The following is an 18,495-nucleotide window of genomic DNA, read 5'->3' as shown; positions in this document are numbered from 1 at the left end:
ACGATAGTTTGGACTAGAAAGATGAAGAAAAATGGGAAGATTCAATATATGCTTTGAAAGGTGATTTCTCAAAGCTTGATGACAGGTTAATAATCTGGCTTGAAGAAGATTTCAGAAATGACCTTCAGATTTCTTGCATGAATAACTGGATATAATGGGCTGGATGCACTACATTCTGATAAGAGGATGAACATCAATTTCTGACCTTCCTGTTACCTATTGGTAAGCTGTAGAAGGAGGTGGGCCATTCTGCCCTTGTGTTTCAGGTGCCAGAATTTGCCTAGACTGTAAAGATTAGCAAGATGTTTTTGTTTGTGTTTGCCTCATTGGATTGGAAAACCTAGTGGAAGATTTTGTCTTGAAGGAAACAAATGGTGAGACATGATCTGTGCTATTTTAGAGGATGTGTTATAGGTTAATTAGCGCTTATCATATGGACTGCGTAAACAGTCCTAATTTCAGTAAGTTTCAGTATCAGATGTGTTTCTAAAGGATCACCCTTTCTATAGACAGTGTTTGGAAATCATGCTGGGACAAGGTTTTTCAGAGAAACTACCATTTTCTCTACACAGAAATTCATTGCTCCTTTCTTCTTTCCACCCTCATGTGCATTGCAGAATTCGATGATTCTAGGATTCAAGTTGCAGGCAGGAATAGAGTTCTATAGTTAAGCAAACTAATAGGTAAGGAAAGACCATTATGAATCAACATTATCATTCTCATCTAAGTCTGAGCTTTAGCCAACTGATGAAATGGATGTTGGAAAGACATATTTGGGGATTCTTTGCTCTTGTACGTATGTTCAGTTGGTTCTTAGTTATCAAAGCAAGTGTGTTAGTCAAATTTTTGTTACTATGAAAAAATACCTTAGAAAAACCACTTAAAAGGAGGAAAGATTTATTTCCTCATGCCTCTTCAGAGGAAATCGCAGGTTTCATAGATTTCAGTCCATGGTCAGTTGGCCACATTTGTTTGGGCCTGTGACAGCACTAGTACATCAGGACGGAAGCACAGGGTAGAGGAGGCTGCTCACCTCATAATAGTTGGGAAAGACAGAGGGGGACTGGGCAGTTGGGAGGGGTCAGGGTCAGGGTCAGGGCACACTCCCAGCAACCTCATTTTTCTTTCTCTAGCTTCCACCTGCCCAAAGTTCCATTACATCCTAATAACACCATAGGCTGGTGATCAAGACTTGAGCTTGTGTGCCTTTTGGAAACAGGATCTAAACCATACAGCAAGTGAGAGAAGCCATGAATTGTTTTCAATACAGCCAATGACTAACTTGATTGTATTCAAGTGTCAGTTGCTATTCTACCTACTTTACATATACCAACTTTCTAAACCCTTAAGTATTGTTAATATTGTTATCCAGCAGAGGAAATAACTGAGACAAGGATTCTGGAGAAGCCAAGCTAAGAGTAGAGGTGGTTTGGCTTCTGAGCACATATGATCAACCACAGTGGTAGATTGCCTGCAACAAATGAATTTATTTATAGATAGCTTTGAAAGAAAATTTGGACTTTCCTTTTATTTTAGTAATATAAAAGTACTTACTGAAAAGTCCTGAACGTCTCTGGATGGTTAGAAGAGCTTTCAGGGATTACTGATTCTGACAGGTCTTTTCAAGGATGAGGTTCCTTTGAACATCTCTCACCCGCACACCCATTACTCAAGTATAGTACAAGGTCCCACCTTTTTCTGAGATAAATAGCACTCAATGCTCAATTGCTTATCAACACAAAATCCAAGCAATCCAAACATAGGAAGACTATTGAAGTCTTAAAAAAAATCCATATCAAGTTTTCAAAAGAATTAAATAAGTACACCAGGATTTTCCCCCTAATCTGGAAAATCATCATTTTGAATGCATAACATGATGAGAAGAAAACTGCATGGAGTTCCCATCCTTGCTCATTTCTTCAGTTCGGTGCTGAAAGATGACTTGCCGCCATCTCTAATCATACTAAGTGTCTTAGTCAGCTTTTCTGCTGCTTTGACTAAAAGATCTGACCAGAACAATTGTGAAGGGGGAAAGGTTTATTTAAGGGCTCATGGTTTCAGAGATCTCAATCCATAGACAGCCAGCTCCATTCCTCTGGACTCCAGGTGACATAGGAACAACATGGTGGAAGAGCATGGCAGAGGGAAACAGCTCAGATGGTGATGAGGAATCAGAGAGAAAGATTTCACTTGCCAGATACAAATATATACCCAAAGCCACGCCCTAATTCACACCTCCTCCAGCCATGTCCTACCACTTAATTTTCCACTCAGTTAATCCCATCAAGGGATTAATTCCCTGATTGGGTTAAGGCTCTTCCAACCCAATCATTTCTCTTGCATTGTCTCACACATGAGCTTTTGGGGGACATCTCACATCCAAACCATAACACTGAGCTTTCTGGGACTGTTTTCAAAGTTCCTGCCTGAATGGCTCACATATTCCTTGGAGGATGAGAAGGGGATGAGATTAGACATACTATTAATATTTTTATATATTTATTGTCTTCTTTTAAAAAAGTTGTTGTGAATATTTAGACCTATGGCACCATTTTAGGTATATAATGACTCAGAGTACATTAGACTTCCCTGAGAATAAATTCCAGTAAGTGAAAAATCTCAGTAATGTGTGTAATCCACTCTGTGCTGTAATAGCAATATTCACTGGACCTTCCCAGTATCATGAAAATAGGTCAGTAGGATCTGAACTCTTTCTCAGAGTGAGTTAACTGATGAAAGCATCAAAGTGACATTTCCAAATACAACTACATTCTGATGTGCATTTTTAAGTCATTTGCATGAATTATGAGTTTCTCCCAGTGTTATAGTGAAGATTCTGTCTCCCCTTCCTTTTATACTATCTTTGTCTGTTTTAATTTTTTTATTGTCTTTGCTTAAGCAGATTCACTTGAGAACAAAACTCAAAAACAGCAAACACACACACACACACACACACACACACACCCCACACACAACAAACAAAAAAACCAAAGCATTCTCAGTAGTTGTCCCTGCTCCTTTCTTACTGATTGTCCTGAGAGCCAGACTGCAGGCAGTTCCATAGCAGTCAAGGAGCTGAATACTTTCTACATCCCTTTTCTTCACATAACAATTATGAAAAGACTTAAAAAGGAACCGTCCTATCCCCTGCATTGTATGGAGCTGTTGTGTCTTGTAAATATTCAAAACTCAATGAATGCTTGTTGAACCAAATATTCCAGACTAATAGTCACATTTATGTGTCTTTTTTGTTGTTAAGTATTTTTAAATGTCTCTTCTGCACATTTTAACTTTGAACTCATTTCTCAGGACTTGGGATATAATTTTTAGATTGTAAAATCCTTGCTACAAATGCAATTTACTACATTAAATATGCAAAGTGCAATTTTAGTAATACTAACCTAATATTTCTATAGATAGATCTAACTTATCAAAGCACAATAAACTAATTTCTTAAAATGTTTTTGGCATTTGTGACAATTAAGAGCTAGAACCATTCTATATTCAGTTATTGCTTTTTAAAAAAGTGTGACTTGCCAGAGATTATGAACAGTTTATTTTGTTTTTGTCACTGAAAATTATGTATCCAATACATTGGTTGTACCTCTTATGACTTTGTACCATGATAATAACCAACTTGCTTTTCTTTCAGTGTCAACATTTACATTCTAACTATAAAATTAAATCACATTTCATTTAATTGCAGCATTAAAGATTACAGGGTAACAGATGGATTTACTGATGATCACAGTAATTCAAATTTTAACAAAACTTGCAATTTCAGTTTTCTGGCATATGATATATTTTATCAGCAACACAGTATTTTTCATTTTGAGATAACTGATATACTAAAATCTTAGAAATGACGTTTTGTTAAGAATTTGGAGATAAGGCATATTGCATAGAAAGATAAATGCATCAGAATTAAATTAAGCGATCATTAGTTTTGAAAAACTGTACTTGCATGGATCTTTACACAATTTCCTCATGTAATTAGATCTCTGAACAAAATTAATATACTAAATTTCTTTTCACGTACATTTTAGAGTTTTCAGTTATTTGACTCATCCCAACTCTGACTCTTTTGTTTGCTCTAAGGAAGGACTTTTGAGATATTATGGCTACACATCAGTTTGGCAGGCCTACAACATATATTTTAAGGCAGTTTGGTATCTTATGTAGATAGCTACTAAGATATAGCTTCTCATAATGTGTATTCTGTTCTAAATGATATAATAACTGTCACAACTGATTATGACTTGTTAGCAACTAATAAAACTCCCCATTTTTTAGTCTCTTTATAGAAATCTGTATAGCTTCACCACGAACCCCACTGAAGTAATTTTATTTTGCCAGTGAATACGTCAACGATTTTAAATTTACATTTATTATCCTCTTTAGCCACATGTGACCTACAATACCTATGATTCATTATTCCCTTCCCTTCCTTCCAGTGTACATGCATGATCAGACATTTCATTGAATTTGTTGTTAGATCTTCAACCCTTTTCACTCCTGTCTCCTTCCTTCCAGGCTGTCATAAACCCTGGCTAGTTATCTCTGTGCATCTACACCCACGGGTCCCAAGCACTACAGGATCCCAGGACAGACCCACACAGGCTGGTGCCCCCACTAACTGTTCAGCTATTCAGCCAGCCACAGGTCTACCCACAATGCACTGTGGCCCAGGAGCACACTTCCCCTTTCTGCTCAGGAGCTTTTTCAGAAAGGCATAAATGACCTTCCAGCCATCCACCTCACACCCTTTCCTGTTCTCACTTACTCCCAGCCTTTTCCTTTTACAACCTTACCTTAAACTGTCCGAGAAAATAATGCCATTATAATTATCAGTGCTTGTATTTGTTATTCAATACCCTGTCATACTGTGCCAAGAGCTTTTTATTTATCATATCATTCAGTCTTTCCTCAACCTAGCAAAATATACTCTACCAGTGGATCTCATATTTTCCAGATGAGATGAGTGAGAATTAGTTAAGTTCAATTCCTTGCCTTAAATCGAGTCAGGACCCAAGATGGTTTATAAAATTCAGGTCTGGCACCTTAAACTTTCCTCAGAATTTCATCCTAACTACAGATGAGATTCTTTTTACCTCATCCTGTCCTGGTTTAGATCAGCATTTATTTCTATTCTTTACTCAGACAGTTCATTTGAGAGCTCTGGATCACTGCTAAGAAGATATCTCCCGCCCCTTCTCTTTACCTCCCTGCCCTCTGGCCTCAGAAGCATACAGCTGTTTCTACCTGTGCTACAACTCTCCCTCCATTCTTCCCTTCAGGGCAGGAAGACTCTTGTCTAGCTCTCAACTCCTGCTTCCTCTTAGCGCATTCTTTATGCATCCCCTCAGATGGCTTACTTGGGGTGCATTCACAAAGTGCTTTCAGTTCTCATCTTATTTGGCCTCTTTATGGCTCTTGATACTCTTGATCCCCCTCTTCCTTGTATCTCCTCCCTCTTCGTTTTCAGGACAGCATGCTACTCCTGGTTTTCCTCCTGATTTTCCTTCTGGTTTCCTGGTTAGTCTTCTCACTCTCCTTCATAGGCCCAAGAGTAACCTCAAATTTTATGCAAAATACCAGATGACATTTTTCTCCTGAAAAATCTGCTTAACTTAAAATCTCAAAGTTGTCTATGAATCAACAAAGTTTAAGATCTGTAGCCTACAATGTATGATAGTTGAGTGACCTCATACATGCCTTGTTTCAATTGCCACTCACATGCCAGCAGTGCTTATTTCTTATACCAATCTTATTTCTTGCCTTATCACACCTTCCTATAAAACATAAATGTCCTAAAAAATTGCATGCCAAATATGCTTCTAAAGTGAATTTATCATTTATACCATCAAAACTTCTCCTTCTCTGTTTTTTTTTCTCTGTGGTAGCATCACAAGATAGTTTTCAAAGTAGAATAACTGGGAATCATATTGCACTCTTTCTCCCCCTCTCCTTTTCCCAATTTCTTTTTCAGACTCCTGTGTCCACCCCATATCTCTTGGGCAGCAACTCTTCCTGTTTAGCTATAAGACTCTCCCAGCTGGTCTTGGTGTCTATGGTTTTAATCTGTACTCATCCCATCTATGTGCAGCAGTTCCCACTGGTCTCTTTGGTATGGGATCTAAAATTCAGCTACCTTCCCTTTTATGAAATCTTCCCAATTCTTCTCCATAATCTTTGAGGAAAACTAATCTCAACTTTTTGTGATACTACTTGAGATGTAGCAGTGCACTCTAGTTTCCCCAAATATATATTATGCTCCCACTTACTTGGATTTCCTTCAGTGGACCATATTCCCATAACACTGTATTTGATTCCTTTGTCTGGAAGGTACTTATCTTAGTCTCTTTTGTGCTGCTATAATAGAATACCTGAGACTGGGTCATTAGGGGAAAAGAATAAACATAGAAATTGATGCTCTCAAAGTTCTAAAGCAGGAAATAGAAGGTGAAGGCACCAGCATCTCATAAATATTTTCTTACTGCATCCTCACATGGTGCAAAGTGGAAGGACCAGAGAGAAGTGAACTCTGTATCCTCATATAACAGAAAAGCTGAAGAGAGAGAACCCACAGAGGACCTAAATGTGTAAATTTTCATAAATTTTTGTTTTTACAGCATTAATCCACTCTTGAGGGCAGAACCCTCCTTGACACCGCCTGTTTTAGTCATATTTTTTGTTGCTGTGACTAAAAGATCTAACCAGGACAATTTTAAAGGGGGAGAGATGCAGAATTCTAAAGCTGACAAGTGAATTCAGCAAAGTATCAGGATACAAAATCAACATTCATAAATCAATAGCTTATCTATACTCTAATAGTGATTCTGCTGAGAAAGAAATCAGGAAAGCTGTCCCTTTTACAATAACCTTAAAAAAACAAAAAAATAAAATACTTGGGAATCAATCTAAGGATTGAAAGATCTCTACAATGAAAGTTATAGAACACTGAAGAAATTGATTGAATAAATATCAGAAGATGGAAAGACTTCCCGTGTTCTTGGGTAGGCAGAATTATATTGTTGAAATGTCCAAGTGTTGCACAAATTATATTCTGTTTATATATTGCAATTCTATAGAGATAAGTGATTTTTTTCTATTTGGAATTAAAAATAAATATTGAGTGTAAGTTATTTTTTGTTAACATTTTATAGTGAAATAGAACTAATGACAAGAATCATATGAGCATCTTGACTATCAGTTTCATATATTAGGAACTTAAGATTCATTTGGAATTAAAAATATTCATACACTAACAAGGAAAATCCAGAGTTCCATGTTAGGTTTATTCCTTAGAATGAAATAATTAATGTTGATGAAGAACAGATGTATTATATATGTTTATTTCAATATTACATGTTTTCCATTTTTTCTGAAAGGGTCAGTTTCAGTTAATTATTTATAAGTTTTCCCTTTATGCTTTAAGTCATTTCCTTTGCGCATTTAATGTATAAACACAACCCTTATTCATTTATTATTTAAGTGTTATTAAATCAGAGTGTAATGTTCACAGTGAAATACTTCATTGTGCTACTGGGTAATTCTTATAATTACATTTTTAAATTTATATATAACAGCAGAATGCATTACAACTCATACTACATATAAAGAGCTCAATTTTTCATATCTCTCATTGTATACATAGTATACTCACACCAATTTGTGTCATTGTACATGTACTTTGGATAATAATGTCCATCACATTCCACCATTATTAATAACCTTATGCCCCCTCCTTTCCCCTCTCACCCCTCTGCCCCATCTAGTGTTCGTCTATTCCTCCCACTATGAATCAGCTTCCTTATATCAAAGAAAACATTCAGCATTTGTTTTTTGGGGATTGGCTAACTTCACTTAGCATTATCTTCTGTAACTCCATCCATTTACCTGCAAATTCCATGATTTTATTTTCTTTCATTGCTGAGTAATATTCCATTGTGTGTATATGCCACATTTTTTTTATCCATTCATCTATTGAAGGGCATCTAGGTTGGTTCCACAATTTAGCTATTGTGAATTGTGCTGCTATAAATATTGATGTGGCTGTGCTGCATTAACATTTTAATTTAATATTTTTAAAAAATCAATCCTGAAAGATTTTTTTAAAAAATTGTTTTTGCTCCAGTCATAATAGATGGTGAGACATACCAAAAGTATTGCTCTGTTATTTACCCTTTTAATAAATAACCCTGATTAAAGCCTATGTCCTTTCCCCCCAACCCCTCCAATGTGGGAATTAGCTGGTTAGTCGAGACTGGTCAAGTCTGTATACCAAGTTGATAAATTTGGTCCCGAGGGTATCCCTTGATAAGGCAAAACATTTGGCAATTCCATTTTTCCCCTTTAGCTGTTCAACATTCTATATGAAGAACCTCCATTCTGTTTCTTTATCACTTGCCACCCTCTTCCTGCCCACATTCAAAGAATGTACTACATTTTATTATATTCTCACCAGAGAGCTAGTGTAATAAACTTATCAGTGCTAGGTTTTAGCATGCTAGGCATATTAATCTTAATTTGTTAGTCTTGTACATGCACTATGAGTTATATAATTTAGCTGTGGCCTCCTGAAATCATTCTCTTACATCAAAAGTTATTTAATTCAACAAATGTTTAGATAATATCTAAACAAATGACAGACATCTCTAGTTGTTGACATACAGAAGAAGCATTGCATAGTCTTTCAGTTTCTGGAATTCACTACCCTTAGGAAATGATGTATGTAAACATATAATACTATAATCTATTGAATACTTACCCTGTCCTGTGTTTATTATGCATGTGATATTTAAAACACATTATATCTTGATTTCTCAGATGAGGAAACTGAGTTTTAGAAAGGTTAAGCAACTTGTTGAAGGTCACAGTCATCTGTTGATGGATATGAGATTTAAGCTGCCCTGTGTAAACTCTTATTGTAATCTGTGTACTGGGTCTCAGTGTACCACAGTATGAAGGTAGAGAGAGGTGGGGGTAAGAACTAACTCTCATTTTGGGAGACTGAGAAGTGACATCTGGGTTAGACTTTGGAAAATGAAGGCAATTTTACCAGGTGAACAGCATAAAGATAAATTTGAGATCCTGAAAATTTTAAACATTGGGAAAGGCTAATGAAGGAGATATTTTGAGGCAGAAAACATTTTATGTTACTGAAGACATTGTTGCTTTTAGTCATCAAAACAGGTTAGTTTTCTGAAAAATATTAAACCTTATGATAACTCTTTCATAATATCAAGTGTGTTTTTTCATATTTTTCCAATTAATATAACTGGAATCATAATATATGTTTTTGTGTGACTTGATTTTTTCACTCAAAATAGTTTGTGAGAACCATTGATCTTGTGTGAGGCTGTAGTTTATTCATTTATTTCATTGCTGTATCAGTTTCATGAATTGCAAGTTTACCTAATATATAGGCACTGGGCTTTATTTGTTGCTTTGCTGTTTTTTTTTTTTCTGTTGTGTGGTAATTCATTTTGTGAATTACACATTTACCTAATATCAAGCTAGTGGACTTCTTAATAGTTTTGTTTTTCCTATACAAGCAATGCCACAATAAAAACAATCATATACATGGAAATGAAAATCTGGGATTCGGGGGTGTGTGCAGTGTGGAGTAGAGAAGTTTAGCTTCTGTGACTTGTGGTATGGTGTCCCATTCATAGTTATGCTAGTTTACATGGAGAGAGGAGATCTGTGGATCTAGTTAAGGTTGGTAATCAGTTGAGCTCAAGAGAGAGGTTTATCATGATTATCTAGGTAAGTTTCCTGTGATCACATGAACCCTTCAAAACAGATGAGAAAAGCCAGAAGAGGAAGTCAGAAAGATTGCAACAGGTAGGGAAGCCAAAGAGAATCAAAGCTTGAGAAGGACTTGAGCTGCCTTTGCTGACTTGAAGCTGTAGGGAGTCCTTGGAAATCATGCCCAGGAAATGAGTTCTGCCAACTGCTAATGAGCTTGGAAGTTAATTCTTTCCCAGATCCTGTAGATAGAAACCCAGACCTGCTGACACTTTTTATTTTTCAGCTTTGCAAAATCCTAAGCAGTGTGTGTAGCTGAGCCTGCAGAAATTTTGATCTATAAAATAGCCTGATAATGAATATTATTTTAGCCCATTAAGGTCTTGGTAATTTGTTAGGGCAACAATAGGAAAAATAGAAATAGGAAACTGAAACATTTTGGTAGCTGGAATTGAATGCTGCCGTAATCGAAAGCTAAAAGATTATAAGTAGCTTTTAAATCAAGGAGTGGGTTGAAGATGGGAGAATTTTGAAGAATGTGTTGGAAAAAAAAAATAGACTATCTTGAGCAGAGTTGATAAATTGGGAAACTCTCTGCCTTTTTAAATGCAAAAGACTCATGCAAGGAAAAAGATTGGAGATGTGACTACAACTCCTGCTAAAAAGTTACTGATATCTAAAAATGTTAGTATTCAGTCACTCAGAAGGCTCTTTGAAGAGGCCAAGTGATTCCTAAGTTCTCTCAGGTAGGAGTAATCCATTTGTAAACATCCAAAAATGGCCTGTGGAGGAGCTCTTGCCTATGACACGTGCAGGAGCCTCACAAAGAAGTGAAATTTGTGTTGCAGGCAGAAACACTGCTGCCTCAGACTGAATGAGCGGAGGAGAGTACAAATGAAAGTGGGCTGTCAAACCCCCTATATTCTACTGGCAGGATACCAGCTGATAAGGCTAGCCAGTTGCAGTCTCTTGCTACCTTTTATGAAAAAGGAAGAACAACCCAGGGGTGCTGCCGTGAAAACTGATAGTATTCAGCTGGACTTTAAAACTCACCTTCTGCCTTTTCTTTCTTCCACGTTTGGACTGAATTGTCTACAACTATTATCCTGTGTTTATATTTGGGGAGCAGGAAATTTGTTTCTTTAGAGACATGGGCTCTCTGTTTGATCTACTATAAAATCTACCCATTGGATTTTATATTTCTGTTTTATTATTTATTATTTGTAATAAAATAGAAATACTGTAATAATAATCTAATGATATTTTTTAAAAAAATTTAAGTTGTAGATGAATACAATACCTTTATTTTATTTATTTATTTATTTATTTTTATGTGGTACTGAGGATTGAATCCAGTGCCTCAAATGTGCTAGGCAAGTGCTCTACCACTTAGCCCCAGCTCCTAATGATAGTTACTATTGTTTATAGAATTTCTATTTGTTTTTTCCAAATATTCTTTTTTTAAAAAATTTCATTGTGTATATTTAAGGTGTACAGCATGATGTTATAGGATAATGTAGATAGTAAAAAGGTTACTATTGTGAAGTAAATTCATGTATCTCTCCTCTCAGTAAACAGTTTCCTGTTTTTTGTGTTGATGTGTGGCAAGAACAGCTGAAATCTACTCAGTATGTAACTCATATGCAGTTTGATCTTGTTTCCATAATCTTGTAATTCATGAGATTTTCAGATTGGTTCATCCTAATATTTTCTACTTTGTATTCTCTGGCTTAGATCTTCTCAGTTCCTCCTCTCTTTGACAATCACCATTTCCTTCTCTATCTCTGTATTTTTGAATAGTTAAAAATATTATTCATATGAGATAATGCAAGTATTTTTCTTTTGGGGACTGGCTTATTTCACTTAGCATAATGTTCTCAAGTTTCATCCATGTTGTGGCAAATGGATCTAGTTCATTATTAGGGATGCATAATATTCCTTTGTATGTATGTACCACTGTTTTTTAATCTATCATCTGTCAGTAGGTACTTAGGTGTTTTCAATATCTTGGCTATCACAAATAGTGCTACAGTCAACACAGGAAAGTAGATACCTTTACTAAGTGGCCATTTTATTTCCTTTGAGTACATACCAAGAGGAGCGATTGCTGGGTCATATGGTAGTTCTGTATTAACTTCTTAGAAACATCCATAGTGTTTTCCATAATGGCCATACAAATGTAAGTCACTACCAACCAATGTTCAAGAATTCTCTTTTGCAAATGTTCTCCAATATTCATTATCTTTTGCCTTTTTGATAATTATCATCCTAACAATGAGTATGTGGTGCTATCTTATAGGCTTGATTTGTGTGGTGATTAATGATATTGTGCAGCTTTTCATATACTTGTTGGTCATTGTTATGTCTTCTTTGGAGAATGGAGAAATGTTTTTTATTTCATTTGAGTTTCACATGTTCTCTAAAAATTTTAGATGCTGACCTCTTATCAAATCCATGGTGTGCAAATAATTTTTCCCATTATGTAGGTTGCTCTTTCATTTTGTTAATTGCTTCCTTTGCTGTGCAGAAGCTTTTTAACTCGATATAGTCAAGTTGATTTATTTTTGCTTTAATGGCCTAAGCTTTTGATGTGACATCCAGAATACCATTGCCAATGCCAATATCCAGGAGCTTTTATCTTATGTTATCTTGTAGTAGTGTTATACTTTTTGTTCTTATATTTAGGTCTTTTATCCATCTTCAAGTTGATTTTTTTTTGTTTGTAATAAGATAATCATACACTTTCATTCTTTTTTATGTGGAAATCTACTTTTATCACCACTATTTATTGAAGAGACTTGTCTATTTTCCATTTGTCCTATTAGTGCCTATGTCAAAAGCTGGTTGACTTTGTATATTTGAATTCATTTATGGGATCTCAATGCTGTTTCAAGTGTTCTTAGTTATTTTTATAACCCTTTGCTAGTTATCACATTTCCATTCTTCTCAATTTTTGGTAAATTATACATGCTTATATTTTCGGTACTGTGAATAACACTTTCAGTATTCTAAATCTGTGTTTGATTCTGTAACCAATTGTTTTGGAGATTCCAATACATAGTGCATTTGTCCTTGAGTATTTTGTGATATGTAAAAATAAGCCTTAAGTGTACTTTTGAAACTTTTAGTGTGAAAATATTTTAGCATCCAATGTAAAAGCAAACCTGCTTTTACCAGGCACCTATGATCAATTGAATTAAACCGAATTCTTGAAAGTTTTGATTAACTACTCACTCACGTGGTAGCAATTAAGGCAGTAAGCCTCATTGAGTTCTAAATTATTAGAACTGCTTTTTATCACTTATTCATCTAGTTTTAAGGCAGTGATTTATTTTGTAAGTCCTTCCAAAGTGAATGTTTGTATGAAATTCATGTTGTGGTCAAGCAATCTAGTCATTAAGACTCAAACTTTCTGCTGAACTCCCACTTTGGGTGTTCCTCTTCCTCCCCTCTCTTATCTCTATGCACTAAAAAACCATTAAGAAAAAAAAGAAGGGGGAGGTAAAGGAGAAGCCCAAGAACAAATTCCCCTGGATTCATTTCAGCTTCTAATTGGTCCTTGCTTTCCTGCCAGGTTATCAGAACATTTTTCTAAACCTTGACATATTTTATTCAGGATTTTGTAGTATTTCCAGGTAGATGCTCAGTCCATATGCTTAGTTTGTCACCATGCTGAATATACAAATCTTGTGATTAACAATAGAAAGAAGAAAAGAAAGTTACTACTGGGTTAGAAAAAATAAGGCACACTGAAGGATGCTAAAAATGATGTATGCAATATTTTAAGAAAAATGTGCACAGTTAGATTAATTGGGCTGTTAGTCATAAAGATCCAAAGAAATTGAAGATTCTGACATGTGCAATTTACCTGATGGGGAGTAAGGATGTGGTGGAGACCAGATTTTGTGACAATTTATTGCACAAGCTATGAGCTGGCATTGTTAGTATAAGCCTGAGTGGCATGCTCCAGACGATTTCTGAGAACAAAAAGAGAGGATGCAATAGGTTTCAAGTGAACATAATTTATATTAATATATTTGCAACCCCTAGTATTATAACTTTCTATTATTTCACCTTGTTCTCAATCATGATATTCAGACTACAATTGTATACTTTGAGATAAGAGGGGTAAGGAACTGGTTGCATATATGTTGTAATAAATTATTGGGAATGAATTATATTTTTGAAGACAAAAGTACTTTTGTTGCTACCATTTGTAGTTCCTAAGACACACAGGAGGGTCTGGGATATGGTTCATGACAGGGCAAAGAAGCACAACATACACCATTAGAGTGTTAGGATTGCTCTTTGGAAACTTCTCATGGAATTGTCTGTATGTTTCCTTATATAAGTAGGGAAACTGTGTTGATCAGCTTTATACTACTGTGACAAAAAAACTGCCATTAACTTATAAAACATAAAGGTTTACTTTGTTTCACACTTCTGGTGACCCATGGTTTTGGATCCCTGGCAAAAGTGATGCATCATGGTGAGAGTTATATTAGAGCATACTAGTATACTATGTCCCTCCTGACCCTGGAAGTAAAGTAAGACAGGAAGGGGCCATGTTCCCACAATCCTCTTTGAGAGCATATCCCCAATGACCTAAGAACTTTCTACTAAGCTCTACTCACTAAAATCCATAATAGCACACTGGGACTGATTTTTTAACCCTGGTGCACTACCCTGGGACTGATTTTTTTTAACACATTGAACTCTGGGGGACATTTTTCCAAACCATAGGCACTGTACACAATCTTGCATGTAAGAATATTGACTTTGTTCTTGGAGTCAGCTGGAAAGCCAAAGCATGTAGAGATTAAATTTAGTGCGGATTTTATTTTGCTTAGGTTTGCTTATATATTACATGCTTGCTTACATAATGTGTACCTGCCATGCGTAGATGTTTAACTCTGTGGATTAGTAAGAGGTTTATGTCATGACATTTTCTGCCATAGAACTTACCAACTTGAAAAAAGAAGGGTCAAAATATGTGATTTTAACAATTTAGGATTAATTAAATGCTAATCTGTATGGTACTAACTTCAAGTGCAAGTAAGTATACAGTAAAGGCATAAGATTTTCCTGGAACTTCATCTTGAGTTATGGAAAATTTGAGACATGTAGGGAACAATTAGCAAGCTATGGTATGTCAGATCCAGGCAGTGAACACAAAGAGAAGAGAAGCACAAATAAGGAGCCTTTTTGATGGAAGAAGAGGGAAATAGTAGAAGGCAAGATTTCAGGTAGTTTTTTTTTTTTCCACCTATTGAACTATGTGAATATACAGAAATAATTGTCATTTATCTTCCTAAAAATTGATAATAGGGGTGGTACTTGATTTCCTTGTGTTTTGCTTGGATGAACAGTTCTACTTTAAATATGCTTTTACACATCTCAGTGTTGTACACAACAGCAAATAACTGATAACAATTGGAATTTTGCATAGAACAAATACATTGTAACTTGGTGCAGACAATGTCAATGTGTTTTCCTTAATGGTTGCTATATGAGCTACTCGATCTTTTTTAAATATATAATTGTTCTTTTTAAAATTTTTAATATGTTTTAATTAGGTATACGTGTCAGTAGAATGCATTTATGCACTTTGATATATCATACATAGATGGGATATAATTTCTCATTTTCCTGAGTGTACATGTTGCAGAATTATATCAGTCATGGAGTCACATATAAATATACAATAATAATGTATGTTTCATTCTACTATCTTTCCTATCCCCACATCCCCTCGACCACGCAGGTTTTTAATACCATAGTGAAACCTTAAGGCACCATAAGGGAAAGTTTTGTTATAGTACACTGTGTTGTGTATGGTATATGTTAGACAATACAGAGATATTGAAGATTCTTGAGCAGAGGAATAACATGTTGAAGTGATGTGAAAAGTTTAGCTTAATCAGTAGATGTGGATCTCTATAGGATAAACTAAGGGTTGAGCCTGGGAATTTATTTTGTTAGAGAAGAGTCATCTATTAGTAGTATGCTCTGTATTTGATCACATGAAAATATAGCATATTAATTTATATTGGATATTAATATAAGGGATTAATGTAGATAAATATATTTTTGTTGTTCTAGAGGAATTCCAGGGAGGAAGTGTGGTACCATCATACTTACAGCTGAGGAATTAAACTGTTGCAGGGTGAGTAAATATTTCTTTGTTTAAAGTCATTTTTAATGCTTCTTTGAAATACTTTTTCTGAAATTCCACTTAAATAATTAATTCTGAAGTAATCTTAGCAAAAAAATTTGAAATTAAGTGTTATATCATTCTATTATTCATAAAATATTATTCCTAGTATTTAGAACTTTGACCAGAGAAACTATAGTTAATAAGCTTTTTAAAGAATAAAAAGTATTAAACTAAAAACCATTATCATATCTCTTTTTCTAGGCATTATTATAAGGTATTGTCAGTTACACCAATTGGTTCAGTTCCTGAAAGAAATTTGGCAGATTTATATCTAATTTTGTTTTTTTAATTAATGAATTTATTTATTAGTTCTATAGAGTTATACATGACAGTAGAATCCATTTTGATATAATTATAAAAGCATGTAATATACCTTAGTCTAGTTGGGTCCCCATACTTGTGTATGTACATGATGATGAGATTAACTTTGATGTGAGATTCTTTCATTCCACTGTCTTCCCTTTTCCTATCCGTCCCCTTTCTGCTCTCCATCCCCCATTGCCTGATCTATCTTTTTCCCCTCTCCCCTCTTATCGTGGGTTAATTTCTACATATCAGAGAAAACAGTCAACATTTGTCTTTTGGGGACTGGCTTATTTCACTTAGCATGATAGTATCCAGATCCACGCATTTACTGGTAAATGTTGATTTATGCCTAATTTTGAAGGAATTTGCTCTTTTTTTAACCTTTATTTTATTTATTTTTATGTGGCGCTGAGGTTTGAACCCAGTGCCTCACACATGCTAGGTGAGCACTCTACCACGGAGCCACTATCCCCTTGAAGGAACATTTCTGATCACTCGATTTAGCCTTTCTGTACAAGTATTTCTCCTCATATTTCTAACAGAATTACCCCAGAATTTATATTGGTTCCATCTTCTGCTAGCTTGGGAAGTTCATATTTGAAGAAAGGACCAACTGCCACTAGAAATGGGAGTTTGACTTGTAGAGTACATTAACTGTATTTTTAGAAAAGTGTTATTTTTAGTTGTGATTTGCTGATACACCTATTGACTCATCTTCAATAATTTCACTCTCAACAAGAAATGGGGTGATAGCTGTGACACTCTGCAGTGGAGGTAATGATGGCTTGCTGAATCCACTGTCAATATTATCTGCTTAAAATGTGGCCCAGTGAATCTCTGGGAATTGTTATTTCTGGAAGAAAAAAAAAAAGTTTGCCCTAGATTATACCTCTAGGGCTTTTTATTTTCAATGTCTGCTTGATGATTTTAGGAACAGAGACTTCCAAAGAATACCAAAAACTTAATACTTTCACTTTAGCATCAATTTTTATATAGAGTAACAGTGTTTTATTATCTTGAGGATTTTTAGATTTTAGATAATACAATGGATTTATTTTACAATATATTTCTGAGACAATCTTATCATAAAACTACAATATTATTGACTAGGAAATGATAGGAACTGAGTATTTAAATTGATTACATAGTTTTGGGATCCTAATGGGCAAGGGAGGAGGAAAAGGTGAAATAATCACAGGAAACAAAATCATAGGAGAGTATTAAAACAGGCTTAATTCTGAAGGGAATTAAATAAGAATCAAGCAAAAATGTTAGAATCTTAGGAGCTAAAAACTCTTGCAAATTGAGGATTTTTGTTTTTATCATCCTCCCAATGTCTTTGTCTTCTTACGCTGGCTACAAACACTACTTTTCTCATCTGTAAAAACCCAGAAACTACCTGCAGTGTTAAAATCCCTCACACTGAAATAGAATTTTAGTCATACTATGAGTTTGTACTTTGTATTATCAACTTACTGGACTACTTCAAGTTTTACTTTCCATATTTAAAGGAAAAAAAAATAAAACATGTGAATCAGCTACTGAAATATCTTCAAAAATTCTTTGAGCTCTGATAATTGACCCATAGCATTAAATTTGATAACACAGTGTACATAAAAGTACTTTGTATGTTTTTATAATGCCTTACAAAAATAGTATCATTATTTAAATGCAGAAATACTCTCTTCTCCCCACTGTCCTCGTTTTTTTTGTTGTTGTTGTTAAAGTGGCTTGATGACTTGAAGTAGTCATATTTTATGCTTCTTGTCTCTGAATTCATATATGTTTGTGATAATATGTGCTTTGCAGAATAATAAAGGAGGGCGGAGAAAAGGAAGTTCATGGTCAATAAGATACATGTCCTTTATGGGAATATTAATATGCTAGTTTGTCAAAACCTTGAGTTCATTAAGATAGTTCTGTTTTAAATTTGCCATGAACACACTGTTATAAGTTCTGTTTCAAATAGAATTAAGGTCCCAAAGGTATAGGTTGAGCAGAGATGTTCAGGTTGTATCTTAAATATCTTTCATGTTCAATTCTATTGTATTACTTAGAAGAATGTGGAAATTCTTAATGGTTTCCATGCAAATGAAGTAGAACTTGTTACTTGTTGATCTGGGTACTTTCCCCTTTTCTACTGTGAAAGCTTGAAGAACATCTGAGAGAGAGAGAGAGAGAGAGAGAGAGAGAGAGAGAGAGAGAGAGAGAGAGAGAGA

The 18,495-nt window shown here is 35.0% G+C and overlaps 1 protein-coding gene across 1 annotated transcript in view; it reads left to right on the top strand.

The window, feature by feature from the left end:
- Cpne8 (copine 8) overlaps positions 1 to 18,495 on the top strand; it is a 193,049-nt gene that overhangs the window by 83,060 nt on the left and 91,494 nt on the right. Inside the window, exon 7 of the mRNA XM_015493226.2 lies at positions 15,856 to 15,919. Within this exon, the coding sequence (XP_015348712.1) occupies positions 15,856 to 15,919 (64 nt within the window). The remainder of the gene's footprint in view (positions 1 to 15,855; positions 15,920 to 18,495) is intronic.

The sequence above is a fragment of the Marmota marmota genome, unplaced genomic scaffold (genome assembly GCF_001458135.2).
Source record: "Marmota marmota marmota unplaced genomic scaffold, marMar, whole genome shotgun sequence".
Taxonomy (NCBI): Eukaryota; Metazoa; Chordata; class Mammalia; order Rodentia; family Sciuridae; genus Marmota; species Marmota marmota.
The sequence above is the reverse complement of the archived record's forward strand: the minus strand, read 5'-3'. Positions and strand labels throughout refer to the sequence as shown.